At 42.7% G+C, this 26,606-nt stretch overlaps 1 protein-coding gene across 8 annotated transcripts in view; it reads left to right on the top strand.

Moving 5' to 3' along the window:
- The window catches only part of LIMCH1 (LIM and calponin homology domains 1), a 338,435-nt gene that overhangs the window by 191,335 nt on the left and 120,494 nt on the right, over positions 1–26,606 (top strand). For all 8 annotated transcript variants that reach the window (XM_073342172.1, XM_073342171.1, XM_073342181.1 and 5 more), the window contains one exon: positions 21,236–21,342. In XM_073342172.1, coding sequence (XP_073198273.1) covers positions 21,236–21,342 — 107 coding nt within the window. The remainder of the gene's footprint in view (positions 1–21,235; positions 21,343–26,606) is intronic.

The raw sequence follows: 26,606 nt of genomic DNA, 5'->3' as shown, positions 1-26,606 counted from the left end.
AAAAAAAAATTCCTATGTAATGTAATTGTGGATGTTCTCATTAACCACACACATCTCTAATTCTTTTTTGAATACTACTAGCCTGGTGGCTTGTAAGCATCCCATCCTGTTTCGCATCCCATCCTGTTTAGGATCCTGGCAGTGGAAACTAATGGAACAAACTTTTGCCAGATTTGGGCTTCCTAACATCATTGATACTGATCAAGGACCACATTTTGTGGGGGATATAATGGGAGCTTTATGTCAGGCATTAGGGATACGTCAACGCTTTCACATTGCTTGCTTCCAGAAGCAGCAGGATGGCCCCGCTCCGGCGCTCCAGCCAGGGCGTAGGGTCAGGGGCTGCACCACGCAGCTCCTGGAAGCTGTGGCATGGCCCTACTCCAGTGCTCCAGCTGGGGCACAGGGTTGGGGGCTGCACCATGGAGCTCCTGGAAGCCATGGAATGGCACTGCTCCAGCTCCTACGTGCTCCAATGACTCCCTCCGGTGCTCCAATGGGAGCTGCAGGGACATTGCCTGCGGAAAGGACAGTGTGCGGAGACGCCTGGCATGCCTCTGACTAGGAGCCGGAGATGAGACATGCCGCTGTTTCTGGGAGCTGCTTGAGGTAAGTGCCACTTGGAGCCTGCACCCCCTGAGCCTCTCCCCACACCCCAACCCCCTGCCCCAGCTCTGATCCCCCTCCTGCCCTCCAAACTCCTCGATCCCAGTCCGGAGAAACCTCTCATTCCCCAGCCCCACCTCAGTGCCTGCACCCCTTCCTGCACTTCAACCCCCAGCCCAGAGCCCCCTCTCGCACCCTGAATTCCTAATTTCTGGCCCCACCCTGGAGCCCGCACCCCCAAACAGAGCCCGCACCCCCTCCTACACCTCAACCCCAATTTTTTGAGCATTCATGGCCCGCCATACAATTTCTATTCCCAGATGTGGCCCTAGGGCCAAAAAGTTTGCCCACCTCTGTCCTATATAGTCAATTTGAAGTCTTGACCATGGGCCATCCACCTGCTGGTGTCTTGTTGGTCCTTTAGTGACTTGATGATCTGTGTTGTTGGCTGAGCACACTAGGCAGTTGTTAATACAGGTTTCAATGTCCTTCTACATTCCTGGCCACCAACTTACAGTAGACAACCAGTCTGCAGTTTTTTCCAACCCAAAGTGAGATAGTTCAACCAGTTCTTTTCTTAAACATGTGGGCTTTACAACTACAGGAATGATGTTCCCTACCCCTTTCTTGAGTGCCAAGATGATTCCATCCTTATTCTTGAAGATTTCATAGCATTTACATTCTCTCTTTTCCATTAGCTCTTGTACTTCAGGATCTGCTTCTTGAAGATCTTTTAAATCTGCCTGCTTGTGGAAAGGTATTTTCTGCAGCTGGTCTTGGTAAGCCTCATTGTCAGACTTAGTCCAACAATGTTCCGGTCCAAGTAAGGCTGCTTCTTTGGCCATTTTATCTACATGGTTATTTAGCTGAGAAACTTCTTCTTGACTCTTCCAATGAGCGTTTACTTTATACAAGTTGATTTTTCCTTTTCTGTTCTTGGTAATGTTCCATGCATTTAAAAGGAACTTTGAGTGTGCAGCTGGTTTTCCATCTGATGATGTCATTTTTCTTTGAGTCCAGATGGGCATCCACTCGACAAAGGCTCTTATTACCCAATTGGAATCAGAACAGATAAATAGATGGCTTGATGGTTCCATGTCATCCAGGACCGCAAGTACAGCTTGCACTGAACAAGCTTGTACCTTGAAGCATCTTTTGAGTTTTCAGTTGTAAAGCATGGACGTCCATCTCTGTGTAAGGCACTGCCGTCTACACCCCAAATACCTAGGTCTTGCTTCTTGGCTTCAAGGTAGGTTATATCTAATTTGAAGGATGATGTTGGTAACTGTGGTAATTCTTCTGGAAGTGGGCATTCGTGTTCTGCACCTTGAGTGAGAAGCGCATATGGCATGGCTGACAAGAATCTTGTCCACTTTTACTTTTCGGTTTAAGAGACTCAAGGTCCATGCAGCTAATCTGGAGTTTGACACCCGTCCATCATTGATTTTGCCTGACAAAACATACTTGATGGGAGTATGTGATGTTCTCAACACCACCAGAAACATCCCGAAGATGTATTCCTAATGCCTTAGAGCCCATATGAGTGCAAGCACTTCTTTTTCACATGCTGAAAATCTGTGCTCCACGTCTGTTAAATTTCTGGACTGATAAGCTGTGGTCTGGGACCACTACCTGTGTCTTATAGCAATATGGCACTTATACCCTTTGCAGTAGTCGCCAGCTGTAATTGGAAAGGCACTTCTGGCTTGGGGTATACTAATGCTGGAGCTTCCATCAGCACCTGGTTTAATTTGGCAACTGCGTCACAATGTTTGTCAGTCCATTCCTAGTCCTTTCCTTTTTTAAGTAGTTTGTACAGTGGCTGTACTATTTCGGCATAGCCTTCCACGAATTCTCATGAAAAACCAGTTAGACCCAAAAAAGATCTTAAAGTCGAAATATCTTGGGGAGTGAATAGTTTACTGATGAACTCTACCCGTTGAAGCTCTGGTCTTCTTCCTTCACTGCCCAATTCTATTCCCAAATAGGTAACTTTTCTCTGTACCAGCTGTGCTTTAACTGGGTTCACCAGAAATCTAGTTTCTTTGACTTGGTTTAGCACTATATCTAAAATTCTCAGGTTCTCACTTTTCGTAGTTGTAGCTATTAATACATCATCCACATAACTGAGAATTTTACTTCAATTTTCTAGGGACTCTCACATTTTTGACACCTGACGATGCCGGATTGAAGGCGTGTTGTGAAATCCTTGTGGAACCCGACAAAGGCAAACTTGTAATATGCAGGTTCATGCAACGGGATGGTGAAAAAGGCATTAGCAAGGTCTATTACTGAAAATCAACGAGCTCCTGTGGTAATTGCAGCCATCACTTTGTTATATTTCGCCACTACTGATGACATTCTAGGGGTTACCTGATTAAGTTCTTGATAAGCCACAGTGAGACACCAGGTGGTCTTATCTGATTTCATGACTGGCCACATTGGAACATTGCAGATGCTTTCAGTCTCTGTTAGAACACCTTGTGCAGTTAGAGCGGTTATGGTTTCAGTTATTCCATACTCTGCAGCTGCGAGATAGCGATACTGTCTTTGGGGACTAGGGTCTGGACCATCTACCCTAATCTTGACATCAATTTTTCCACATTGCAATTTGTCCTGTGTGAACACCTTAATGTGCTTTTCAGCAATCTCCTTAACTTCAGGTTCCCAACTGGGCAGTGTCAAGGCTTCTGGATCCTTAGCAGTGGCTATTCAATGGGATGCAGGTATTCATTGGCATCCTTTCACCTTCGTTTCTTCTTGCGCAGCACTTGGTTAGGCAAGTCCACAGTGATGTTCATTTTGGACAGCACATCCATGCCTAATATATCTTGATTGTCCAGATGCTGTATTCCAAAGGATGTGGTTATGAGGAATGGATCAATTAGACAGACTGTTGGTTTTATAAATGGAACTAAGCTTTCTTGCCCATTGAAACCTTCCAGGATCTTTAGTTCTTGAGCTGGCAATTGTTTTATTCGAAGTTCTGCCTTGGAGCATAGAAGAGAAATAGCAGCACCAGTATCTATCAGCATGTGCTGATTAAATGTTCAGAAATCTCCCTTTACACTTGCCAATGTGGTGGGCCTTTCCCTTTTGCTGTGGAGGGTTTAAGTTTCCTGCAGTGCAAGCTCTAGTTTGCCTAACTCTGTTACATAACTTAAATTTTGAGCAGACAGCCCTTTTATTTTACTTTCTGCTCTTTGTAGGCCTGTAAGTCTTTCACTATCCTGGATTTTTAACTGGGAGATCTCTTGTTCTAACATCCTACATTGCTTTTAGTTCCTTAGCCACTAAAGCTAAACCATAGATCAATGCTTGCTTCTTAGTTTTATAACAAGGCTTAGACTTAGCTGTTAAAAACTCCTTCCATTTTAAACCCAAGGTTTGGTAAGCACCAGTTCCCGCAAACAATCCTGGAACCCCCAGTTTTTTCCCTTTTCCAAATAATTCAGTAGACTCTGCCAATTCATCTTTATTTTGCTGCACTTCCCATCAACTGGATCTAGATAGTTTACTCATTTTCTTTTGTTTCAAGACCTGACTTCCCCCGGACTGAATCTCAATTTTCTTTCAGTGGCACACAGAACACTCACTGCTGGTTTTGTAAACCAGGAGACACTCCGGTCTGCTCGACTGGTGGGTGTCGGCAACTCCTGTCAGGACTACTGCTGCTTGCAGTCCGTTCCTGTATCTCACAAGTGTCACCAGCTTTTATGCCAGCACTCTGTGAATCATAAACTGGGTCACCATTCTATCAGTGCCTATCCCAAAGTTGGAACAGGATATTAGCCTCTCCTTGTTACTTGGTTGTTCAGACCAGTGTGACTGCGACACCAAGCTGCTTGCAGAACTGATCCGTTGCGTCTCGGTCTGCCTGCACTGTTTTCATCTAGACTCAGTAGACCACTGAAGGCCCGCAGTGCTGAGTGCGCCTCCCAGCCCGCTACCTGACTCTCATGTCTGCAACTGGGACTCACTCTTCCCAGCTCGCTGTCCACCCGCTAACACTCATAGTTAGCACCCCTCTTGGATTCCTTTCCAGGGGGAAACAAGTCACTGGCCCATTGCTAGCAGCTGCACACTGGCCTGCTGCTTTGTGTCCCTTAATCTAACTGGAGGTTACTGATCTGGTATCCTGGAGTCGATCCCACCCACATGGTCAGTGGACAGAAGCCAATACAGTACCACATAAATCAAACACTTTAATTACTGTATGGAGCCTGCCCGTAGCAAACTCAAATGGGGGTCCTGTTGCGGTTGCCAGAAATATGTTAACCAGGAACTCAGCTCTTGCCTCGGGTTAACTGGATGTGCTCTAGGTTCCACACCTCAGAGTCCCCGCCCAGCAGACTCATTACCCCAAACCTCATCTATCGACGGAGAGAAAACGAAGGACAGGATTAACTGTAAAGCAAACTGGTTTATTAAACAGTGATTGAAACAGGAAACAGTAACTTATAGGACCTCCAGCAAAACAATACACAAAGGGCATATAGGTACAAGTTGGCACAACAAACGGACATAAAGTTAAGGTCCCAAACCCATGAGGACAAAGGGGAATTTACTACAGGTAAGGTACAGAGGTACACAGCATACTACACCAGGTTTGGAGGAATGGACCCACGACAGAGTACATCACAGATGGAATACATCAAGACAGCAAGGTGAGGAAATAGGAGTTCAGGATACAGGTAAGATAGGAATCAATCAGGAACTGATAACTGGAACTATGGAGTTTGGATCTTCTTCTGTGGTTTTCTGTAGATGCCTCGAAGTCTTGGCTAGGACGTGTACTGCGCTGCCACCAGGAAGGACAGCCTCTCCTCTCGGGTGCAGCAGTCTTTTATGCTCTCCTGTTACTAGGCAGATCACAGGCCATGTGACCCTTGCTCTTTCCTGCCTTAGAGAGAAAAAAAGTGCCAATTGTCTCAAGAAGGAGGTCACCAACATGGTGGACAAACATAAACTCCTTACAAACAAAATGGCAAAGTGCCTAAACAAAATGGAACTTGCAGTTTTCTCCCTACACTGTTAAAACTTTTCTTACTGCTGATATTTGCCATATAAAAAAAATACAGCCAGAGATATTCTGGATAACCGTGGCAATGAAATGAACATAAATATACAAAAATGGGGGGGAAATTGCAATATACTATATATACACTAATTTTATATTTTGTATTTGAGAAACAGCATGTAATTATGTAAAGACTGTGCAACAATACATAGCATAACTATTTAGGCTAGGTGGAAAGATGAACAGAGTTCAAGTTTAAAAAGAAAATAAAAAAGGAGTACTTGTGGCACCTTAGAGACTAACAATTTTATTTGAGCATAAGCTTTCGTGAGCTACAGCTCACTTCATCGGATGCATGCTCTGTCATTACCAGGCTGAGACTTTTAAATATTCTCTTAACATAGTTATTTTGGTGTATTCAAAGTTGTGTACAGTGCAACAGACCTACATAAAGGTTTTGATTTTGTTTCCCCTTCCTAATTGCTATAGTTTTATACATCCAAACATGAAGGCTTTCTGTGTTTATTATTTGCTGGAAGTAAAAATAATAATGTAAGTTTTTCAATTGGAATGTGCTGGAACTTAAGTCAGTGCATAAAGCTAATTTTTTGCACATAATTTCATATATTTTTGGATTGAAATGCTTCTAAAATGATGATAAAAGAAACCTTGCATTAAAGAACTCTTTACTATATTTTGTCTAATATTGGCATGAAAATGTAAACCTATGAATTGGAGGGGGAAAAAGTTGGGTATCATGTAGTGGCAGCAGAGAGATTTTTGATGTTTATCAAACCCAGAACATAAGAGATTATTAAAACATATTCTTTGGCAAGTAAGAAGTAGATGTTTAAATTAAAAGGAGTAAAGGAATTTGTTGCTCTTCTCCCAAAGGTCATAAACTGAGAAGGAATGAGTCCTTGGCGGCTGTAACTATTTTGCTTTTTGCTTTTGGGAATTTGGTACAACTGTTACAGCTACTGCCAGAACCTCAGCCCCTACGGCAGTTTTCTTGCGTTTTTTGAGGTCCACCTACAGCAGCTGCAATGGATAGAGTGCGGGCTTAGTGGCAGTCAACTCTGTGGCTGTGTAGCGCAATGGTCCTTGTGGTAGCTGTTTGTTCTCAATGCGCTGAGTATAGTATTAGTGTTGGCCAATCGTTGCTATTTATTGGCTTTAAATGAAAGATAACTTTGCTTCATTTGACAGGAAAAAGAAAACAGAAGATGTAAAAGAAAAGGGAGAAATAATATAATCACATTAATAGCAGCTATGTTTACAAGAAGCTGTGAGAGACTGCCAGCTGGCGAAAGTCTGTTCATTTTCAAATGTTTCATGTGGTGCTGATTTTTATTTTTAAATGTCTGTTTCTTTTGCGTCCTTATAGTTGAAACTTTTTTAAAAATGCTAAACAAAACTCCAGCTCTTTCTCAATCCTGGGCATATGCTCTTCCGTGTTCAGTTCCCTGAATAGAGCGGTGTGCAGCAGAGACTGTATTTTAACTGTTTCAGAGTAGCAGCCGTGTTAGTCTGTATCCGCAAAAAGAACAGGACGACTTGTGGCACCTTACAGACTAACAAATTTATTTGAGCATAAGCTTTCGTGAGCCACAGCTCACTTCATCAGATGCATGTAGTGGAAGATACAGTGGGGAGATTTTATATACACAAAGAACTTGAAACAATGGGTATTACCATACAGACTGTAACAAGAGTGATCAGGTAAGGTGAGCTATTACCAGCAGGAGAGCGGGGGAGGGGGAGGGAACCTTTTGTAGTGATAATCAAGGTGGGCCATTTACAGCAGTTGACAAGAATGTGTGAGGAACAGGAGGGGGGGAAATAAACATGGGGAAATGGTTTTACTTTGTGTAATGACACATCCACTCCCAGTCTTTATTCAAGCTTAAGTTAATTGTATCCAGTTTGCAAATGAATTCCAATTCAGCAGTCTCTCATTGGAGTCTGTTTTTGAAGTTTTGTTGTTGAAGAATTGCCACTTTTAGGTCTGTAATCGAGTGACCAAACAACAAAAACACAACAAAACCACTAACCCAGGAAGCTATCCTTCCAACAAAGCCCGTTGCCAACTGTGTCCACATATCTATTCAGGGGACACCATCATAGGGCCTAATCACATCAGCCACACTATCAGAGGCTCATTCACCTGCACAGCTACCAATGTGATATAGGCCATCACGTGCCAGCAATGCCCCTCTGCCATGCACATTGGCCAAACTGGACAGTCTCTACGTAAAAGAATAAATGGACACAAATCAGATGTCAAGAATTATAACATTAAAAAACCAGTCGGAGAACACTTCAATCTCTCTGGTCACGCAATTACAGACATGAAAGTGGCAATTCTTCAACAAAAAATATATATATATATCCATCCTTGATTGACATCTTTAACGCATGAAAGATTTACAAATGCAATTTGTTTACATTAGAGTTTAAATTATTACTACTGTTTTACTTGAATTATTTTACAGGCTACACCTTTTTGATCTATGGCTTCAAACATCATTAAATTATATGCAACACCTAAAGTCATTTTTAGAAATATGCAGGTGGATATACTTTTGTTAGCAATGCATCTTGTAAAAACTGTACTCTAAATCTGAATGCTAAATATATGTCTAATGTTTCTTTGGTGGTCCTATTACTCGGTAGTCTCTGATTAATAGGATGTTTGGTTTTTAATAACATCTACTGTAGTCATTTATGTGAATAACTTAGATTTTAAACTAGAAATATTTTCCTTAGCTATTAAAACACTTTGCCTTAAACAGTAGATTTTGGCTGGCTGCCTTTGTTTTGAGATAGCTTAAGTGGGTATTCATGCTCTGTTTATATTTTTTCGCACTGTGTGGTCTCCTAATTGTTACATAAAAATACAGTGTAAACTTGTAAAGTAGCTTTTTTAATCTGTAGGTCTGATTCATTTTTGTATTTTGCTGTGAAGGTCAGTTGAGGGGCAGCAGATATGATCATGCTGTATTCGTGTGTTAAGTAGGTGGCTTTGGGAGTGAATGCCCAGTTTCCTTCAAAACAATTCAAGTGCACAAAGGTCTGAGGACAATGGTGTCCTAGAACACTAGGAGAGTAAAAACAGAGCATGTTTTCAGTGGTCCTTGAAGTCTATATTAAAGATTTTATTTTAACACAAATAGAATAATCCCACATTTTTAAAAAATATATATGAAGGTTAGATTTTTCTCTTTGCAGCATTTTGTTCAGATAAATGAAATAAAGTATTGCTGGCTCAATGGATAACGAGGAGATACAAGATAAAGAGAAGTGTTGAACCTGGATCCTGAGCTGTTTTGTATTGTTAACAATATGATGTGATATGACATTTCTTTAAATCTCTGTCTTGCCATGAAATTTTCTGCATTTTCCGGTAAGATTGCATAGCATCAAATGTCATAGTCTCTTACCAAGAAGGAAACAGGCCAAATGACAGTCATTTCACAGGCAGCATAAGGATCCAAGCTTCACCTGTCTCTGTCTCTGTCCCATAGGCAGCTAGTGAAAATATTCTTGGGGGAAGGCAAGGTGTGCGTATTGGGGGCAGTTTCCCACCCACATTTGGAGAGAGTCTGCTCTCTGTGGGTGGGTGTGTCAAGCCCAGCTCTCTGGTGTGTGTGTGTGTGTAGGGGGTCCCTGTCCCTATCTTGGCCTGGTGTGGAGGGGAGGCCCCGAGGTGGTGGGGGAGGGGTTGGAGAGCGAGATCACCTACAGTGTAGCAGCTCCTGTTCTGCAGGGTTGGGCCAGGGCTAGGGATATTTAGTTAATTTAATGCCAGACAAAACAAAGTAAAATGTGGCAAAAGGAGTAGGAGATAAGATGGGGTGTTTGGGCGGGTGGAGGGGGAGAAATGAATAACTCCCCGTGATCTAGCAGAGCTAGGGAAGGGCAGAGGGTTGTCTCTGATGTCCAGAAGGAGCATGCGGGGTGGGAGAGCAGTTCGCCTGATCGGTATTGGTACCTTTGCAAAGCCTATACCCTTGAACTCTAGGGAGTCGCGGCTGACATTGACACAGTCAACCCAGCATGCACGCACTGCTGCTTCCCCAGCGTGTAGCCTCAGCCTCCCGCCCGGCCTTGTGGAAGTTCTAGTGTGCCGAGCCCAAAGCTAGCTAGAGGCAGGTGAGACTACAAGTCTCAAGCAGGGTCGGCAGGTGGGTGCACGTGCACAGGGAAGCTGGGAGTGGAGCGAAGGTGATGGGTAGGGAGTATGCTGTGACTCGTTCTGAAATGCCGAAGTATAGCTCTGCCCTCTATGTCTGGTGCTGGAGCAATGCTCTGCATCACTCTGGTAGCACTATGCCCTGGCTAGCAGAGAGAGATTTGGGGTGCTGAGCCCCTCTAGCCCTAGCCATCTGTACTCTGTCCTTCCCTTAGTTTTAGCTGCTTTGCAATTAGGGTGGCAAGATAGCAAGTGTGAAAAATTGGGACAGGGCTGGGGAGTAATAGGCACCTATATGAGAGAAAGTCCTGAATATCGGGACTGTCCCTATAAAATTGGAACATCTGGTCACCCTATTTGCAATGAAATCATGGGGTGAATTTGCACTGATTTCAGTAGGGCCTGGGTTTTACCAGGGAGTCCTTGCTCAGGTATCTGCTCACTAAACATAGCCCTGTTCTTATTTTCCCTTCTCCTCCTCTTGAGGTCACTGGTCAAAAATAAAGAAGGTTGTAGAGAAAGTCAGGAAATCATGGAGGCCTAAGTTGTCAAGCAGACAAGTAGTGTGGACTGGATGCTGGATAGCTCTGGAAGGTGCAGGATAGGGATGGAAAGGAATCTTGTCTATGCTGTGAAGTGGCTGCTACCATACCTTTGAGGTGCCAGTAGCCACAATGGCACGAAGGCACCCCATGTCCAAGGAGAGGTGAAAGCAGGCATATGGCTATGATTATACTGGCCTCAAAGTCAGAGCATGGCCTGGGGAAGTATAGAGTCTGCAGGACACAACCTGGCTTATGTCTGTAGGCAAACCAGTCTACACTGGTTGTTTCCTAGTGATGGCAAGTCAGAGAAATGCCCTCTGTTTGAGCCTTGTTTTAGGTTCCTTCCCCACTCTGAACTCTAGGGTACAGATGTGGGGACCTGCATGAAAGATCCCCTAAGCTTATTCTTATCAGCTTAGGTTAAAAACTTCCTCAAGGTACAAACTTTGCCTTGTTCTTGAACCCTATGCTGCCGCCACCAAGCATGTTAAATGAAGAACAGGGAAAGAGCCCACTTGGAGACATCGTCCCCCCCAAAATATCCCCCAAAGCCCTACACCCCTTTCCTGGTGAAGGCTTGATAAAAATCCTCACCAAATTGCATATGTGAACACAAACCCAAACCCTTGGATCTTAAGAACAATAAAAAAACAATCAGGATCTTAAAAGAAGAATTTTAATTAAAGAAAAACTAAAAGACTCACCTCTGTAAAATCAGGATGGTAAATACCTTCACTCCCACAAGATTAGGGTATCAGTTGGTCAGTATGTTTGAAAATTTGTCTGCACGTACATTCAGGTACATACATACTGCAGAATTCTCCTCATTCCCTCCCCAGCCCTTTGTCTGTAGGGATAAGCTATAGAACCAATATTCTAACAGCAACTACTACAGGTTGCCCAGTTCACAAATTTTCCCAGTGATTAAATTTTGTACTCTGCAGGGGGCGAAGGTGGGCACAGAACACAACAGAATCTCCCCTGCACTGGAACCAGGGACCTGTCAAAGTTTGAGATAAGGAGAAGTGAAAGGGCACTAACCTGCTAACTAGTCTTAAAGATGAAGGAGAGCCTTGTGAACCAGCTATTCAGGCTCATGTCCGTACCTAACAGGCATTGGCAAAGAACAGACGTGATGATAGGCATCCAGGGCACGTGCAGCCTCCTCCCACCCATATCCCCAGTCATGTGGACCTGTGAAGAAAGATAAACTCTGGGTGGAATAGCCCCAGGAACAAACAAACTTTCCTCCCCTGACAGGAGCTGTGAGCTGAGGCAGCCAGCTGCAGGATATCTTTGGATGGCAGTGATGTCATAAGGCTATGTTTTTTCTTTGATTATGGATATATATGTCCACTTCTTCCACATAGTTTTGCCCCTGCATGGTCTCTTCTTTCTCTCCTTTTTTCCTCCTCTGTTTCTCCCTTCTCTCCCACCCTCCGTATTACCCTTTTCCCTCTACTCTTATGGTCCTAATAACTTATCCCCTTCCCCTTCTTACATCGTTCCCCGCTATAATTTATAAAACAAAACAAATTTTAAAAACCTGCAGAATTAACATTTGCCATGCATCACCCGCCTCACTATGCTTGCATGTTAGATACCCTTCCATCCCAACCCTTGGTCCGTCTTGTCTGTCTATGCTGTAAGTTCTTTAGGACTGTATTTTGTTGTGTGTTTGCACAGTGCATACCACATAGAGCCCAAACTTAATTACAGTTGCTGGGTACCACCAGAGTACAAATAATAAAAAAAAAAATGTGCTAGACAAGATATGAGAACACTGATTAGCTTGGTCAACATTGTGTTATATGCTACGTGCTTAAAAAGCAGTTCAGTTGGTATGTGTATTACTATGTAAGGAGAGATACAAAAGAGTGACAGGTCTAATTTGTTTGACTGGGGACTCTATTATTGGGCTTCTGTTTTTTCTTACAGAACTGCAAGCTTTTAAGTTGAACAATGTGTGTCGATATTTGAGAAATAAATGTGTACAATGTGAATCATTTAGTATGTGTCTTGGGTTTCATTTAGTAACCTTTGGGGGACCTTGGTTTTTGTTTTTTCAGGTTTTTTCAAAGAAAATAATATGGTGGTAAATCATAACATCCTTGTCCATATTAATGGAGAGTGGGTAGGATCATAGTATATAAGAGCCAGTTATTTGGGGAAAAGAAAAGGAGTACTTGTGGCACCTTAGAGACTAACAAATTTATTTGAGCATAAGCTTTCGTGAGCTACAGCTCACTTCATCGGATGCATTCAGTGGAAAATACAGTGGGGAGATTTATATACACTATGTATATAAATATGCACATTGTGTATATAAATATATATATATATATTATACACACACATAGTGTATATAAATCTCCCCACTGCATTTTCCACTGAATGTATCCGATGAAGTGAGCTGTAGCTCACGAAAGCTTATGCTCAAATAAATTTATTAGTCTCTAAGGTGCCACAAGTATTCCTTTTCTTTTTGCGAATACATACTAACACAGCTGCTACTCTGAAACCAGTTATTTGGGATTGACTTTAAAACATTTTGCTGGCTGCCAAAAACACTAAGGCCAGCCCTGAAAAGACAAGAAGAACTGGCATCTGGGCAACTGTTCCCTCTCCATCCCCAAAGAACAAGTTGAGCTGATATTAAGCCATTTTCCTATATCATATTGATCCAGGCACTCCTAGTTTCCATACCTAATACACTTTTTTTGTTTAGATCTGTGCTGGATGCTACTCTCTTGTTCTGCTTGTTGTTCTTGTTCTGCTCATTCTTGGTTCCTCCTTTCTCTGCCCCACTCTTGAATTCTTACGCTATCTTGAAAGGTATAAGGGAAAAGTTAATGATTTTAAGATTCCCCCCCCCCCCCATTAAGTGGCTGAGTGTCTGCTGGTAGCAGGAAACTCTCCTCCTTGATTAACAACTTCCAATTAAGTGCTTCAAAACCAAATGGTTAATAAACATAAGAGATTCCAGTTATGACAGAGGGCCTCATCAGACCCATTTACCTTTACTGGGGTTTTCCTTTTGTTTAAAAGGTGGCTGCTGGTTTTTTGTTGGATTGGGTGGGGTTTTTTTGATCCCTAGAGAGAGAAATCCTTTTTTTGCTTTCTTCCTAAGCAATCTTATTATTTTACGCTCTCCTCAGCTAGGCACATAAGGGCACTGATATTGAAATACCCTATCTGAAGGTGTTTTGGACAAACTTCAGACTCGTCCAGACTTCTCCCCATCCTCTCACAGCTTTCCTTCCTTATAGTCTTATAGTTCTACCTTCATTCAACCAATTGTTTTTCAAAGTTTTTTTTTCTCCTCCATCCTAATCTAGTTACTGCTGCACTCATTTTCTAAGGTTCACTTTTGATCGCAAAATTCTATAGGGCTCCATGCTAATTAATTCCTCCTCCTTACCTTCACACAATGCTTCATGTGTAATGAAAGAGGTGCTGGGGCTCAAGCAATTTTTTTACTTTCATAACTGAAGCAGCAAGCCAAGAGATGCCGGGGCTATGAACAGCCAAGCCCAGAGGTACTGGGGCTCAGCCCTGGCACAAATTAAGCACTGCCTGCACACTGCCCATCTCCTTACTGTCATGAAATCTTGTTTAGGATGGGGGAAGAGCCAATAACTTTGTGTTAGGCTGCTCATTTTCTTTTCTTGCATTTCCCCCTCCTTTACTTACTTTTCTTCACTATTCTTTGTATTAAGTAGGGTAGCTAGGTGCCAGTTTTCGACTGGAAAGTCCAGTCGAAAAGGGGACCTGACAGTGTCTGGTCGGATCTACTGACTGGACAACACAAAGTCCGGTTACTGTGAGTGGGTGAGGTGGGAAGGGGCTGGGTCATCACCCACTTCAGCTCCTGCTCAGCTGGGGCCACCTCCTACCTTCGTCGGGTGACTGCAGCTCCCAGCCCTGACTCCGTGGGCAAGTCCCTCTTGACCTGAGGGGAGGGAAAAAGCAGTGGGCAGATGGGGGGCAAGGAGGAAGATGAGTAGATGGGGCAGGGCCGCAGGGGAAGAGGCAGGGTAGGGGGGCTTTGGGAGAATGGGCAGGGCAGAGGTGGGACCTTGAGGGGAAGAGGCGGGGCAGGGGAGGTTCCAGCACTCCTGCTGGAGTGTCCGGTTTTTAAATATCGCCAAGTTGGCAACCCTAATATTAAGGTCTTGACTCTTTGTCTGCTTTCTAAGTTACTGAATGTAGTGGGTGAAGCCTGGATATTGTAATGTCGGTAAATAACAGATGTTTAGCTTCCTTGCCATTTGGGTTAGATAGGGCTATAATTTTTGCTGGTCTGGAATTTTGTGGTAGAAGAGAGGACTGGGTCAAAACTGACTTACCAGTAAGTTTACCTTCTGCTTCCTTCCTTGCCGTCTTACCTTCTCTTTTGCTTTCATCTTCCAACAGTATGTAATACTTGTTAAAACAAACAGCAAATGAGTTTTTCTGTAGCAAAAATAATGTGGACAGCATTCACTCAGTGTAATAGCCTTTAACTCTGTGACTTGGGGTATTTCCTTCAGTTCTGGCTGCGAAATAGCTCAGAGACTAAATAGAGAGCTGGCTAGAAATTTTTGGACAGAACTGAAAAATGCTGATTTGTCAAAAGCAAAATGTTTTGCAGAAACATTGTCTTTCACCAAAATTGATTGCCAAGTGAAAATTTTAAAAAAATCCAACCCTTTCAGTAAGGTTGAAATGTAATATTTGAACGTTAATAGGACATCTAGATTTCTCTGTTTCAAAACGATTTTCTGTTCAAATGTTTTTCATTTTATATTTCTATTATAAATTTTTAAAAGTCTAAATAGGAACAAAACATTTTTTATTTTTGTCAAAACAAAATGCAAATTTTTTGAGACTTTTGGTTTGCAGAAAACTTTGTAATTTTTTAGTTTTCTTCCATTCAGGAAATTTCAAAATTGTGAAAATCCCTCAAACAGAAAATCGGGTTCCCACATAGCTCTGCTCCCAAACATGGTAATGCTACTGAGAATCATTCAAATCTAGCCAATCTTTCAAATGCGTTTCGACATTGTCAGCATAGCCCCTTCATTTCACAGCATCCAGTGTTATATAGAGTTCTTTTTTTTTTAAGGAGTTCATCCTTATTCCTGATCTAGGACATTCAATAATTAGTCATGGGATCATTCCTAACTATTGAGCAGTTATTCTAAGCTGCAGTACTGTAAAAATGAGCATGAATACTTTATTTTGCTGTTGTGAAAGATGCAATGAGTGGAGATAGTCCAATTCAAGCTGTTTGCCTTTGCATCTGATCAGCAAATAATAGGGAGGGAATTTGCCTGCTGTGAATATTTGATTCACACTAGTCTGTCTTATTTTCAGAGTTGGCAGTGCTACTGTATGAATGTACAGTACAGTGATTTTACAGGTTGGCTATTCTAAACAATCATCAATTTCCATTTTCTGTGGGAATAAGTATTTTGTGATTTATGCCAGTCACACTCTGTGTGGAAAATTTTATCATAATACTACACAAGTAACTAAGATTTTTTCTTGTTCCTTAAATTTGAAAAGTTGTCTATATTGAATTTCAACTGTGAAAGCCTGTAGTGTTTCGTATACACTATAATCTTTCCAGCCTGAAGTTTTCAGTTTTAGCACAGGATTCAGACCAGTAACTTTTAAATTTGTAATCTTAGTAAGCAAGATAGGTTTGCTTATATGTGAATGCTAATAGCAAGCCTAATGAGTTCTCGCAGACAAGTGTCAGACTGTTTAATGCTTAAAATCATTGTTTGTTTGTACTCTGTATTTGTCCTGGTGTTGATGTATTTCTTTGGTGAGTGGCCAGTTATAACTTGTAAAGTTTACCAATATTAGACCTCTTCCAAGTTTAACATCCAGCATTTTAATAAAAGAAAATGAAGCGCTTAATCCCTAAAGTCATTTCCCCCCTCTACATTACAGGTGACAAGTACAGAGGAAGATGTCCTATTGATTGAAATGATTCTCCGTGTGTGTTTGCTATAAACAAAGAAATTAAAGTAACAATCTTTAGACACCATTGTTTTTCTTAAAGGAGCACAGGAAATGATGTGTTGTATCCGATGACAGTTTCTCCCTGCTTGTCTCCATGAGCAAGATCATTCATAGGAACGCAACCTCCTGCCCGCTTAATAATGCACCAAACTAATTATGCATTGCTGCATATGCAGGAGTTGAAAGCAATTATTTTCTAAACCTCAGATATATAAATTTGCAACTTCTTGCTGAGTGTTTCTAAATGTTAAGATACTTGAGTGAGCTGTAAAATAAGAAAATGCATTTTCTTTCCACTTAGTATCCATCTACATGAAATCCTTCATATAGTTATGCAACTAAAAAAAAAAAATTGGATCACCTTCCGTCAGCTGATTTCAAAGCAGTGAAGATGTTGAATTGAGCTTCACAGCACTCCTGGTGAGATGGGGGAAGCAAGATCTCCCTTTATTTTAATAGCTGAAGAAAATGGAGCCCAGAAAGTGACTTTGCGAATGAAAGTTGTGACAATACAGAGAGAGAACTTTGGTCACATGATTCTCAATCCTGTGCTTTAATAACAAATCTTTTTCCCCCTCCCTCTTGTGGTTTAGCAGGATAGTTTACCAGTATGTTAAAAAAACAATAAACACAATTTTAGGTAGTACTGAGCCAAACCAGAAAAGCTTCAGTTCTGTAGTACTGTTGGAAGCATTCTGGTTTTGGATTGGCAGCCTGTAGGAATCCGAAGCATTTTGCAGGTTTATCCCGCTCATCTGTCACTCTCAAACATCAATTTCTCTTCCTTAAATAAATGTTGCTGTGCTTCTAGGGCTACCAGGGACTGAAAACCATAAAACTGTCAACATTAAAAAAAAAAAAAATCCAACCTCAGTGATGAAAAAAACATACCTTATAGTGGTCACCATTTTTAAAAAACCACTGTTATCCCCTCTTTATCACAGTGTTTCACTATACTTAAAATAGGAAATAACTATAAAGCAGGAAATAACTCATGATACTGTGTTGTGACTGTTTTCAAATGTTGACTTCATTGTCACAATCACTGCAACAGCATATGCAAAAACAGCTTTAGCATTGTGAGAGTGGATTTTTTTAATATGGGCACTGGGACCACACTTCATGTAGTCCAGTCATTTGTGTGTTTACCAATTTTGGTCACTGTTGACGTAGGTTGGATTGGAATTTCGGACCTAAAGGAAAGAGGCGTTGTTAAAAATCCCTTGAGCCATCCTATCCTTTGATCATTTCCCAAGTCTGTTTGTCTTGGATATTTTGTAACAAAAATTACTTTTTAAAAATGCTTCACACTTAGGTAACCAAACTTTTATTAGAATTGAACCCTGCTCCACCCACCATTTGGAAACAAACCATATTGTGCTCCTTCAAAGGCAAAACACAGTATTGTTCATGTTTCAGTTGGAATTAGTATGGAAAAATTATAATGCAAATAGCAAAACAGATGGCAATTTTAAAAGAGTCTTTTCATGTCACAAATGAGCCTTCCTCTCATGGTTGTAGGCTCTCTGTTCTCCCAATTGCTGCTGCTTCTTCCCTGGCTTCCCTCCATAGCTATTAAATTTTAGCCAGGGGTTGGAGGAAGATTTGGAGCACTCCAAATTTTTGAAGCCCAGATTTTGCAATGTGGCTGCTGACAGCAAGCTTTGTTTGCACTGATGTTGGTATGCTGAATGCCAGAGCGATTAGTGTGCTGATCACTGCACACCGAAAAAATAAACAGTGACGTTCTTGCAGATCTGTGCAAGTGCAACATAAACAAAGACATGGGAACAAATGTAGCGATGGCAAGAGTTCTGTGCCGGAGCGGTTTCTCTTCAAATAGGGATAGATGAGAAGGGCTTCAGAGAGGAGTGAAAAGCTTCAAATGTTTGCTTATTCTTCTACTGAAATTATTTTTGAAGTTCAAAAGAAAAGAACCCAGAACTGCTCCAGCACACTTTATGGCACTACTATTCCCCACCAACTGGAGGCGGGTCATCTTCAGGGGGAAGAAGAGAGAAGGGGTAGGGGGGAGTATGGGTGAAGAAATTTGTGCAGTCTGCTACCTCCTGCCCAAACTTAATCAGCTATTCCTAATGCTCTGGCAGTTCCTCGGAAGCCCATAGACCCTGATTGTCACTTGTTCCCCGTGACCTCAAGACTTGTCTACAGGAGAAAGTTGTACTGGGTCTACAAAAGGTGTCAGTTCTTAATATAGTTAAATTGGTGCAAACCATATGGTGGTAAAGCGTCCCTGGTGATTCACCAGTGCTTGCATAACCACAGAAAAGTTGCCCTTCCTGTTGATGTACTCTATGGCCAGGTGGGCAAGTACCAAAATAAGGATATGAGTGCCATTTATCACCCCACTGCAGTCCAGGAATCCCATTGCTGCAAATCCATCTGCTATGTCCTGCATGTTATTGAGAGTGGCAGTCCTGTGTAGCAGAAGACTATTAATGGCCCTACTCATTTGCATGACAACGGCCTTCACTATGGATTTTCTAACTCCAAATGATTTCCCACTGTCTAATTGCAATCCAGCATTGCAAACTTCCCTAGATTGATCGCCACTCATTTCGCCACTGTCAGTGCAGCTCTCGTTCTGGTGTCCCTGCGTTGGAGCTGGCGGGTATAAGTGGCTTGGGGAGGTTAAGCCTCCCCAAATGGGGCAAGAGATGCTGGATGTGGCGTGCCTCCCTTTGGAGGCATGCCAGTCCACTGCCTTTGGAGTGTCGCTGGTGGAAGAGCCTGAGAATCAAGGGAGGCCACCAGCACCTGGACCATGGTCCCGCTCCGCCATGAGGCCCTGCTCCCACTTGACCTCTTTCCCTGTGGTCCTGCCTATGCTCCACCTCTTCCTGCCCCCACTCCACCTCTTCTCGCCTGCCGCTCGCTCCTCTCCCCTCCTGTCGCTCATCCTTAAGGCAGGAGGGGACAGACTGGAGTGAGTGCCAGGAGGGCTTAGAGGAGGGGGCGGAGAGGAACGAGCAGTGGGTGGAGGGTTCTCGGGGGAGGGGAGGGAGTGGGGGTGAGTGGCGGGTGGGGGTGGCCTCGGGGGGAAGGGTTGGGGCAAGAAGAGGCGGAGTGGGGGAAGAGGCTGAGCAGGAGCAGGGTGTCGGGGTGGAGCGGGGATGGACTGCAGACAGAGCCTCAGGCAGAGGAAATCGAGTGGGGCCCTGGTCCAGGTGCCGGTGGTCCCTTCCACTTCTAGGGAGCTTCTGGTTCTCATGCCCAGCCTCCCCAAATGCAAGAGTCACCCCCCGCCTATGGCTGGAGGTCTGGGACAAGCTCAGTACGCAGGAATGTGGCCTTGTGCATCCGAAAGTTCTGCAGCCACTTCCTGTCACCCCCTCTCCACAGTACGATGTGATCCTACCCATCAGCGCTTGTTTCTCAGGCCTAGAAGCAGCACTCCACTGTTTGCAGCTCCTTCGTGAATGCAACCCTGACTTAGTTTTTGCTGTGTCTCCCAGCACTCTGTCTTCCATGCAATCATCATGTGTCCTGCTGCCATGGTTTTGTCCTGCGACTCTGCAAATACCAGAGGATTGTTCATCCTCTGCTTGCAACAGCGCAGAGCTGTACAGGCTCCAGGCTTCTGTCAGAGATGGCTGACAGTGTAAAGTGCTCCCTGGGTTTGTGGGATTTTTAAGATAATGTAGGAAAATTATGGGATATGGATGGTATTATGGGATGGCGAAAGTTGCATGATAGGAACTTGACCCCTTGCTCCCAGTCAGCTCTGTGCGACTTGTTTCTGCCCCACCATGGATTGCCAAAATTTTCCAAAAGACAGTGTGCCAGATGATGGCAAGTTGTATACTGGGATACATACTACACTGTGCATTAATACAAGCACTCCTGATGAGTACATGCAGTGTTGATGCAAGGAGCCAAGTCTACACAAGTGATATACTAACTGTGACAGCTTTATGCTGATGTAATTTATGTCTCCTAACTTCCGTCGACTCGGTCGCAGACTGATGACAGAAAGGGTTTTTCCATCGCTGCAGAAAATCCACCCCCTTGAGAGGTAATAACTAGGTTGATGGAAGAATTCTAGCAGTGGATACGCTGTGGCTTAGGTCATCTTAGCTAGATCAGTGAGGGGATGTGACATTTTCACACCCCTGAGCAACGTAGCTAGATAGTTATGTTTTAGATGTAGGCCAGGCGTAAGGATGCATATTCCTATGTGGACACTGGTTTAACTAAATCATCAAGTGCATCTTTCTTGTGTAGAAAAGATCTCAGTTGTTTGAAAAATGTTGTTTAACATTTCCAGCTTGAGGAAAAGAGGAGAATGACTGTCTTTCTCCCCTCCCTGCCCCCCACTTTTGGCAGGCTAAGGAGGGAGGGCAGCAGAGTAATTAAGTACACTAGTTAGAAGTAACTGGCCAGTTAATGTAAACCTAACATTTTTGTAGCACGCTTAAAGTGGTGAATTAATATATATTATATACCTGTGTTTTTTGACTGGTTCTGAAATATGGCTATTGGCCTCAGGACTTGCAGTGGATCAGAGTTGTGCAGATAGCTGGCATAACTGTAGATGGCATATCAACTGTTTTTATATATTTAAAAAAATCTTGCCGTGTGACTTCTGACAAGGAGAACTGAATGAATGTGGTGCAGTTATGGATTTCAAAGATAAAATATGTCTCTCTTTTCCCCCTCTGGAATCTTCAAAGTGACATTTTATTATATAATTGGCAGTATGTTAGTCCTAGATTTAGTGGATTAAGTCATTGGAAAATGATCCAGTAATTTAGGTAAGCAAGAGGAGGGGTTGATTCACTGAGATAATCTTCTGTAATAAAAAGGAGTTAAATTTTGTTTGGCTCATTTCAGGACAACACCATCTTATTCTTAAGAGGCTGCAAAGAGCTGGGGCTTAAAGAATCTCAACTTTTTGACCCGGGTGACCTTCAGGACACATCAAACAGAACAACAATTAAGTAAGTACAATACCAGTTTATAGTTAGGGTCTTAACACTGTGGATATGTGTGGTTTAATTGTAAATGTTTAAGGATGAACAAAAAGATTCTGACATTCATGTAAAATAGAGACACAAACTAAGCTTTCAGAATCCACATTGCTGCCGAGACTAGATGTTCTGTTCAGAAATTCCCCCGTCAGAGGAAGAAGCTAGTTTTCTTTATTTTCAGTGATATCAAGCACAAAGCTTTCAAATACTGGGGCAATGCTAATAAAAGCATTGTTCAAAGAGCATCCTAGGTTGATAACATTCTCTTGTATCTATTTTATTAGAGCACTATGTGAACTTAAAAAATCCCAGCCCTTGTTATTGCAGATTAAACTGTTTTCAAGATGCTTTATAAGACTCCGATCGGTAATGTTGATCTACTAATTGAAGGCTCTTGAGAAACTAAGACCTTCCAGGGTAGAGAAGGCTGCAGTCAGTTTATTCTTCAAAATGAACAATGGATTGTAGAGCAATATTGCAAAATATTTCATTTGAACCTGGATCTTCTGTGTAAACTGTGAGGATGCGGTATCACAGCTGAAACCCATCTTACTGCATGCAAAAGCTTCCTGCAGCAGAGTGCATAGATTATTGTTGATTATATTATCAATCTGTATGGCCTCCATTAAAGTTGTGAGGTGCTCAGACACTAATTTTATGATCCTCAACACCTCTGTGAAGCAGGGATGTATTATTCCCATTTCACGCTTGGGGAGCTGAGGCAGCAGGAGAGTAAGTGACTTGCCCAAGCTCACACAGGAAGACTGTGGGAGAGCGACTTGAACCTAGGTCTCCCAATTCCCGGGCTAGCACCTTAGCAACTGGACCATTGTGTCTTTCAAGGATGGTCCCATCAAGAGAGATTAGGGGAATGAGAGGTGTAAAAGCAAATCATCTTGTCATAAATTTGACTAAGGGCTTGTCTACACTTAAAATGCTACAGCAGACCAGCTGCAAAGCTGCAGTGTAGACGCTACATTGGCCAACAGGAGGGGTTCTCCTGTTGGCGTAGGTAATCCACCTTCCCGAGAGGCAGTAGCTAAATTGACAGAAGAATTCTTCTGTCAATTCAGTGTTGTCTACATGGAGATTTAAATTGGCTCAACTATGTTGCTCAGGGGTGTGGATTTTTCACACCTCTGAGCAGTGTACCAGGGATGATTTAATTTTCTAGTGTAGACCAGCCTTTAGGATCTCCAAGAAATGTAAAAGGGCGTGACAACCAAATTTGCATGATGATGTGTCACAACCCTGCCCACATTTCACTGTTTATATAGCCTGACCTGTACACCTAATGAGAGCAGCATGTTAAACTGGTAATGAGCAGCAGGCTGCTTGCAGACTTTGTGAGCCTGATTTTCCTCTTACTTAACCTGACTTCCACTGGTGTTTTTGTTTTTTACCAGAACTAGTAGGGTTCTGCCTACAGCTGCCTAGAATATTCTGTGAAATATTGGGATTGATGCAGTGTTCAAATGAGTTAAACTAAAAATTAATAATAAACTGGAGAACAGGGTTAGCCCTCAATTAAATGTGGTGGTAGAGCTGCTCGTTATCAGAAAATCTTTTCTTCCCTCGACTCTTCAGAGAAACCCACCTGTGGAAATCTAACTGAAATACTTTTCCTGTACTGTCCAAGTTCATGTTGAGTAAGTGAGTGAGGTGCAGAAGCCAAATCTATGAGACTTATAGTGGAAAAACTCCATGGCTGTTTTTACTAAATAGACACCATAGTCTACTCTTCAATCTGCAGCCATTTTGAATGCTTATTTATTGTAGCAAAGACTGTTTATTCTGTGCTACAAAATAAAATAAATCTTTGGTATTACTACACATGATTAAAATAATGGCATACCTTTTTATTCTTTTTGTGATTTATTTTTGTGCATTTTAAATGGAATGTGTTTTAGCCATATTTTTGATCATTCACCTATAAAAGTTATGATTTAATGCTTTAAAGAAATAGGCTGTCTTTAATCAGATTACATACATTTTTTCATACTAAAATAGCAGTGGAAAAGAAAATATGAACAATATTTTTTTAGGGTGCAGGTACTGGAAAAAGAATGTTTTGGGAAAATGGCAAAGTATTTGAAGTTCCTTTATTTTTCAAGCTTTCAGTATTTTCATAAATGTAAACAAACATTCTGGTTTTTGGCAGTCGGATAAAATTATCACCAGAGTGTACTTGCATAGTTTGAAGTGAATTGGCTTTTAATTTTATTCTGGGGACGATCTCAACTAAACATTTGCAGTACATTTGTTTTATTTGTCTAATACCCAGAAGTGTTAGACACATTCCTTTTATGCTCAGTTCTCCAAGAAGTTTCTTGGCTAAAAATAAGTTGAATTTGAAGCGCAGTCGTATAATTTCCCTGTTGTTCGTGTTTTCACAACCTTAAACTTCATGTAGGTTCCTAATTTATGACTTCCAGTCAAATTGAAGGAATGCTGACCAAGAAAACCTAGAATCATAGAATATCAGGGTTGGAAGGGACCTCAGGAGGTCATCTAGTCCAACCCCCTGCTCAGAGCAGGACCAATCCCCAACTAAATCATCCCAGCAAGGGCTTTGTCAAGCCTGACCTTAAAAACCTTTAAGGAAGGAGATTCCACCACCTCCCTAGGTAACGCATTCCAGTGTTTCACCACTCTCCTAGTGAAAAAGTTTTTCCTAATATCCAACCTAAACCTCCCCCACTGCAACATGAGACAATTACTCCTTGTTCTGTCATCAGCTACCGCCAAGAACAATCTAGATCCATCCTCTTTGGAACCCCCTTTCAGGTAGTTGAAAGCGGCTATCAAATCCCCCCTCATTCTTCTCTTCTGCAGACTAAATAATCCCAGTTCCCTCAGCCTCTCCTCATAAGTCATGTGTTCCAGTCCCCTTATCATTTTTGTTGCCCTCCGCTGGACTCTTTCCAATTTTTCCACATCCTTCTTGTAGTGTGGGGCCCAAAACTGGAGACACTACTCCAGATGAGGCCTCACCAATGTCGAATAGAGGGGAACGATCACGTCCCTCGATCTGCTGGCAATGCCCCTACCTATACATCCCAAAATGCCATTGGCCTTCTTGGCAACAAGGGCACACTGTTGACTCATATCCAGCTTCTCGTCCACTGTAACCCCTAGGTCCTTTTTTGCAGAACTGCTGCCGAGCCATTCGGTCCCTAGTCTGTCGCGGTGCATTGGATTCTTCCGTCCTAAGTGCAGGACTCTGCACTTGTCCTTGTTGAACCTCATCAGATTTCTTTTGGCCCTCTGATTTGGCCTCTAATTTGTCTAAATCCCTCTGTATCCTATCCCTCCCCTCCAGCATATCTACCTCTCCTCCCAGTTTAGTGTCATCTGCGAAGTTGCTGAGGGTGCAATCCACACCATCCTCCAGATCATTTATGAAGATATTGAACAAAACCGGCCCCAGGACCGACCCTTGGGGCACTCCACTTTATACCGGCTGCCAACTAGACATGGAGCCATTGATCACTACCTGTTGAGCCCGACAATCTAGCCAGCTTTCTATCCACCTTATAGTCCATTCATCCAGCCCATGCTTCTTTAACTTGCTGGCAAGAATACTGTGGGAGACCATGTCAAAAGCTTTGCTAAAGTCAAGGAACAACACATCCACCGCTTTCCCCTCATCCACAGAGCCAGTTCTCATCATAGAAGGCAATTAGATTAGTCAGGCATGACTTGCCTTTGGTGAATCTATGCTGACTGTTCCTGATCACTTTCCTCTCCTCTAAGTCATTCAGAATTGATTCCTTGAGGACCTGCTCCATGATTTTTCCAGGGACTGAGGTGAGGCTGGCTGGCCTGTAGTTCCCAGGATCCTCCTTCCCTTTTTTAAAGATGGGCACTACGTTAGCCTTTTTCCAGTCGTCCGGGACTTCCCCCGATCGCCATGAGTTTTCAAAGATAATGGCCAATGGCTCTGCAATCACATCCGCCAACTCCTTTAGCATTCTCGAATGCAGCGCATCCGGCCCCATGGACTTGTGCACGTCCAGCTTTTCTGAATAGTCCCGAACCACTTCTTTCTCCACAGAGGGCTGGTCACCTCCTCCCCATGCTATGCTGCCCAGTGCAACAGTCTGGGAACTGACTCTGTTCGTGAAGACAGACGCAAAAAAAGCATTGAGTACATTAGCTTTTTCCACATCCTCTGTCACTAGGTTGCCTCCTCATTCAGTAAGGGGCCCACACTTTCCTTGACTTTCTTCTTGCTAACATACCTGCAGAAACCCTTCTTGTTACTCTTAACATCTCTTGCTAGCTGCAACCCCAGGTGTGATATGGCCTTCCTGATTTCACTCCTGCATGCCTGAGCAATATTTTTATACTCTTCCCTGGTCATTTGTCCAATCTTCCACTTCTTGTAAGCTTCTTTTTTGTGTTCAAGATCAGCAAGGATTTCACTGTTAAGCCAAGCTGGTCTCCTGCCATATTTACTATTCTTTCTACACATCGGGATGGTTTGTCCCTGTAACCTCAATAAGGATTCTTTAAAATACAGCCAGCTCTCCTCAACTCCTTTCCCCCTCATGTTATTCTCCCACGGGATCCTGCCCATCAGTTCCCTGAGGGAGTCAAAGTCTGCTTTTCTGGAGTCCAGGGTTCGTATTCTGCTGCTCTCCTTTCTTCCCTGTGTCAGGATCCTGCATAGATTGACTTTGCCCAAAAAGGGTGTTAGTCTTCAATGGGAGTGCTAAATATACATTCACAAAGCAGAACATAAATCTTTTACAAGTGCACTAGAGGAGACTGTATCATCTGTATTATTGTTTCATCTCCCTTCCGGTCTCTGCATGATGTTTAGTTTCTTTGGGAGACTGCTGTGGGGCAAGCCATGTTTATTTAAACATTTAGGGCTAAATTCTTCCTTGGTGTATGCATGTTCAACTCCTATTAAATTTGTTGGGTATTCATGACATATTGGAGAGTAAAATTTGACCCTTGGACTACAATAGAGTAGATTTTAGTGTTTAGGACTTTAGTCTTCCTTGGGTACAAATCAGCAGCTCTATATTTCATTCTTGGCACTGGGACTCCTACATCATATTTTCTCTTTGCTGTTAAAGCGTTGTAATTTAATGATTGCAGTAATGATTGCAAAATACTCCCACATTATGAATGAATGCACTCCATCTTCCTAGCTTTCTTGTGTTTCCAACCAGCAGAAGCATCCTGCAGGCTTTTGTTAGGGGAACCACGTGACCGCCTGC

This window comes from Lepidochelys kempii, chromosome 4, assembly GCF_965140265.1.
Source record: "Lepidochelys kempii isolate rLepKem1 chromosome 4, rLepKem1.hap2, whole genome shotgun sequence".
Taxonomy (NCBI): domain Eukaryota; kingdom Metazoa; phylum Chordata; order Testudines; family Cheloniidae; genus Lepidochelys; species Lepidochelys kempii.
The sequence above is the reverse complement of the archived record's forward strand: the minus strand, read 5'-3'. Positions and strand labels throughout refer to the sequence as shown.